Raw genomic sequence first — 4,235 nt, 5'->3', positions numbered from 1 at the left:
AAAATTCCATAGCTACATCAAAATTAAACCCCCATTACAATTCATCCCCTCATTCACAATTCACATACTCATGGTATAGTAACGGGATGGACAAATAATCAGGGTTCTTACATTTGGGCTAAAATAGTGACACAAGAACAAAAAGTAACAATATTAGGCTCAACAAGGTAATAATAGAATAACTAAATTCAAGGTTGGCTAGAAAGGCTCAAACGATCCAATTGATGGCCTAAATCATTTTTCTGTTCAAGCATGATATATTATTTTGGCTCAAACAACAAGTAAGCAAGTTCTAGAATTTATAATTTTCTACCAAAACATTTCGCAAGCCCATTCAATATGCTTAAAAAACTCAAGTGCACAAATCAAAAATCATGAAAAGGTTTTTAACAATGTTGGCAAGATAAAAATGAAATACAAGAGTAGTTAACCAAGCACACAAGTTTTTATGAATTCATTTTCTTCGGATTATACAATCTATCATTCATTTTATCTACATCGATAATCATAGTTCAAAATAGATTCACGTTAGACTCAAACCTTAAAATAAGACTCACAAGACACAAAACATAAATACTCATAACACCACACTCAACATAACACATATACACAAATGAACAAGACTAAAAACAAACAAACAAATTTTTAGTCTCTCCCCCAAAACTTAAATGAAACATTGTCCCCATTGTTATAATAAAAGTGAAGGAAAAGAAGATTTACCTTGCTATGAATCTCAAAATGGCGGTGGGTCTTGGAAAGGAAGCCATGGTGGTGGATATGGAAAATAATGCTTGTCCTCCTCTTGATTGGACCACTGATATGCCAACTCGTTTTGGCGCTCCACTTGGGCCCTATGAAAGTCATGGAATTGGCCCAAGTAATTATGAGTATGTTGGTTTTGGCGGATGATGTAATCCAACCGAGCAGTGTTAGGATCCTGTGGTGGTTGTATAGCCAAAAATGGTGGTTGCTCCTCGCTCCTCCCCACATCTTCTTGGGTAACATGGACATTTGCGGGTTCATTATTGCGGTCTCCCTCCTCTTCAGCTCTCGCTCCACGGGGTTGTGGTGCAGGAGGCTCCAAAGATGGTGTGTTGAACTTGAGCACGGAAACTCAAGAAACAGGCCCCATGACTTTCCTATAAATATCACTTAGGTATTTGGGCACCTCCCACACCTCGCACAAATCCGTAATCATTGAGCCATGCCCTAAGCCAGCAGTGGTACTCAGTTAGCACAAGTCACAGATACTAGTGTGTATCACTCTTCCAATATCCACTGAAAGTCCCTTCATGATGGCATAACACAAGGAGACACCGATCGGTCCCAACTTCAGATAGATGAGTATTAGGCATAAGCCTCACACTCACAAAAAGTGTCCAAGCCTTAGCCACTCGGTTCATTTGAAACCTCTTGAAATTGTTTGGGTGCCCATCTTGGATCACAAAACTAGGTCCTAGAATTCCCAATGTCTCAGCAACATCATTCCAATCTATGTCACTATAATAGGCCAGCTGATAATACTCATCATCCTTCTGCGACATCACTGGTAATCCATATAAAGCATCGATGTTGTCAATATTGCACTCCACCCACACCCCCGTACAAAGAACTTCCTATTAACCACTTCCGAAAAATTGACATAGAACCCATAAACCATTGAGAAATTGGCCTTTGTCATACAATGGTCCACAAAACTCTGCCAATTTCTACCTTGAATCTCGGCTGGAATGATTTCATAGGTTTCCTGAAGATATGGGTGGTCCTGGAATTCCATCCCTTGTTTTTGAATTACTTGTCTTTGAGACAACCTTTGATAATGATCAAAGGCATCCTTACTAATAAATCTACAGGGGTCAAACTCTTGAGGAGGGGGTGGTGGTGGTGGGGCTGGCTGTTGTTGTGGTGGTGGGTCTCGGGATGTGGATGGTCGATTGGCATTATTCGATGAGGCTGCCCTATTGGGATTTCTCTGTGGCCCTATTACAACAAAATTCTTCAAATGCTATTACTAAAATATGACAACACCTCATCTTAAATTTCTTACTTCCCATAAATGAAGAACACCCCAACAATAGGCAAATCACACTACCAATTGAAAGAACACAATACATACTTGCAATTTGTCCCAAAATTCCAATGAAATATCTTTTCTACCTATCACAAAACTAATTCAATCCCAGAACTTGAAGAACATAGAAAATTAGAGACTTACTTGCCTTTGATGTGTTGATGTTGCCCACAATCTTCAAATACTCCTCTTCTCTTCAATGCCACATAGGAGGTTATCTAGGGTTTTGATTAGAAGAAGGAATGGAATAGAAGACAAATCTATGAAGGTTTGGGTTTGGATTTATGATGGTTTTAAGGAGGATGAAGATGGGAGAATGGGAGGAAATCTAAAAAAGTTGGGTTTGAAAAAGGAATGTTCGGAATGGGGTTTGTGTTTTAAGAAAAAGCAGATTTTCACATATTTTTCTCCTCTTGATGGAGGCGTTCCGCGATTCAGCTATTGCAAATCACGGTTTGTGTTTCGAATTCCTTATTGCAGGCACCATGACTCATAAGAGCAAGTCGCGACCTGCCTGTTTCATCCAGAAGGGCATTGCTCTCTAAATTCCTAGCGCATCGCGACTTATAAGAGCAAGTCGCGACCCGCCTCTACACATACCTTTCTGTGCTCTCTGACTTTTTCTACGGTCGTGACTTATAAGAGCAAGTCGCGGCCCTAATTCCCCCAGAAACCAACAATTTGTTTCTTAAGTTTTTACACTTCTAGGAGCCGCGACTTAGCTAAAGCAAGTCGTAACTTGACCTCCAAACGTATTTTGAAGCCATCTTTTCACGAATTGCATAGTTCCTAAATACAACCTACTCTAAAACTAAAATAAAAATGAATGAAACAAAATTAAATAAAATTGTTCAACTAATTAAAAATTAAAACAAAAAATAAATAAATTATAGGAATGCCTCCTACAGCGTTGTCGTTAACGCCATTTAGCCAGACGTTGCCTTCCCACTTAAATGGGACTCAAAATTACCACAGACTTGACTTGATCCACCTGACCATCTATGTAATGCTTTAATTGTTGATAGTTCACCTTAAAATTTCTCGTCTTTTCACTGTGAACTTGTACTGCACCATACGACAATATTGTAACCATTGTGAAAGGTCCTGACCATCTAGACTTCAACTTGCCCGGAAACAACTTCAACCTTGAATTATATAGCAGCACTTTGTCCCCCGGTTGAAAGTCCTTGTGAAGAATACGCTTGTCATGAAATGCCTTCGACTTCTCCTTGTATATCTTTGCATTCTCATAGGCCTCATTACGAAATTCATCCAATTCTTTTAACTCCATGTGCCTATTTTCTCCAGCCTTGTACAAATAGAAATTCAATTTCTTAACAGCCCAATATAAGTGATGCTCAAGCTCCACAGGAAAATGACAAGCCTTCCCAAAAACCAAGTGATAAGGTGACATTTCTATGGGTGTTTTGAATGTTTTCCTATAAGCCCATAGAGAATCATCGAGCCTTTTTGACCAATCCTTCCTCAAAGTCTTAACTGTCTTTTCAAGGATGCTATTTATTGCTCGGTTTGATACTTCCTCCTGTCCATTACCTTGAGGGTGATAAGCCAACACAGTGCAGTGACAAAATTCATACTGAGCACAAAGAGAAGTAAAACTATGGTTACAGAAATGACTCCCTTTATTGCTTATGATTGCTCGAGGGGTCCCAAACTGGGTAAAGATGTGTTTATGTAGAAAATTCAGAATTACCTTCCTGTCATTTGTAGGTGTTGCTGCTGCTTCCACCCACTTAGATACATAGTCTACAACTAGTAAGATGTATTTGTTATATAATGATGATGAAAATGGCCCCATGAAAACGATCCCCCACACAACAAATAATTCCATTTCCAGAATTCCAATCATAGGCATTTAATCCCATCTAGAAATGTTCTCGGTCTGTTGACAGGGATCGCAACTCTTAATAAATAAATTGGCATCCTTGAACAAAGTAGGCCAATAGAATCTCGAGTGTAGCACCTTTGGCGTTGTCCTAGTAGCCCCAAAATGATACCACACTGCAGAGTGTGGAAATGCATTAAAATAAACCACATCTCATCCTCATGCACACATCTCTAAATCACTTGATTTGCACAATGTCTATAAAGAATGGGCTCTTCCCAATAGTAATGCTTAACCTCCAAATAATACTTCTTTAGC

General features: G+C 39.1%; 1 protein-coding gene across 1 annotated transcript; it reads right to left on the bottom strand.

The window, feature by feature from the left end:
* Positions 1-1,250: 1,250 nt before the first annotated feature.
* Positions 1,251-3,890, bottom strand: LOC133831960 (uncharacterized). The gene is made up of 3 exons (XM_062262361.1): positions 3,786-3,890; positions 3,042-3,668; positions 1,251-1,616 (listed from the first exon to the last, which is right to left on the bottom strand). The coding sequence occupies exons 1-3, from the start codon at positions 3,888-3,890 to the stop codon at positions 1,251-1,253; spliced, it is 1,098 nt and encodes a 365-aa protein (XP_062118345.1).
* Between the last annotated feature and the right edge of the window lie 345 nt (positions 3,891-4,235).

The sequence above is a fragment of the Humulus lupulus genome, chromosome 4 (genome assembly GCF_963169125.1).
Source record: "Humulus lupulus chromosome 4, drHumLupu1.1, whole genome shotgun sequence".
Taxonomy (NCBI): Eukaryota; Viridiplantae; Streptophyta; class Magnoliopsida; order Rosales; family Cannabaceae; genus Humulus; species Humulus lupulus.
Note: the sequence above shows the minus strand (reverse complement) of the source record. Positions and strands in the feature narration are given on the sequence as shown.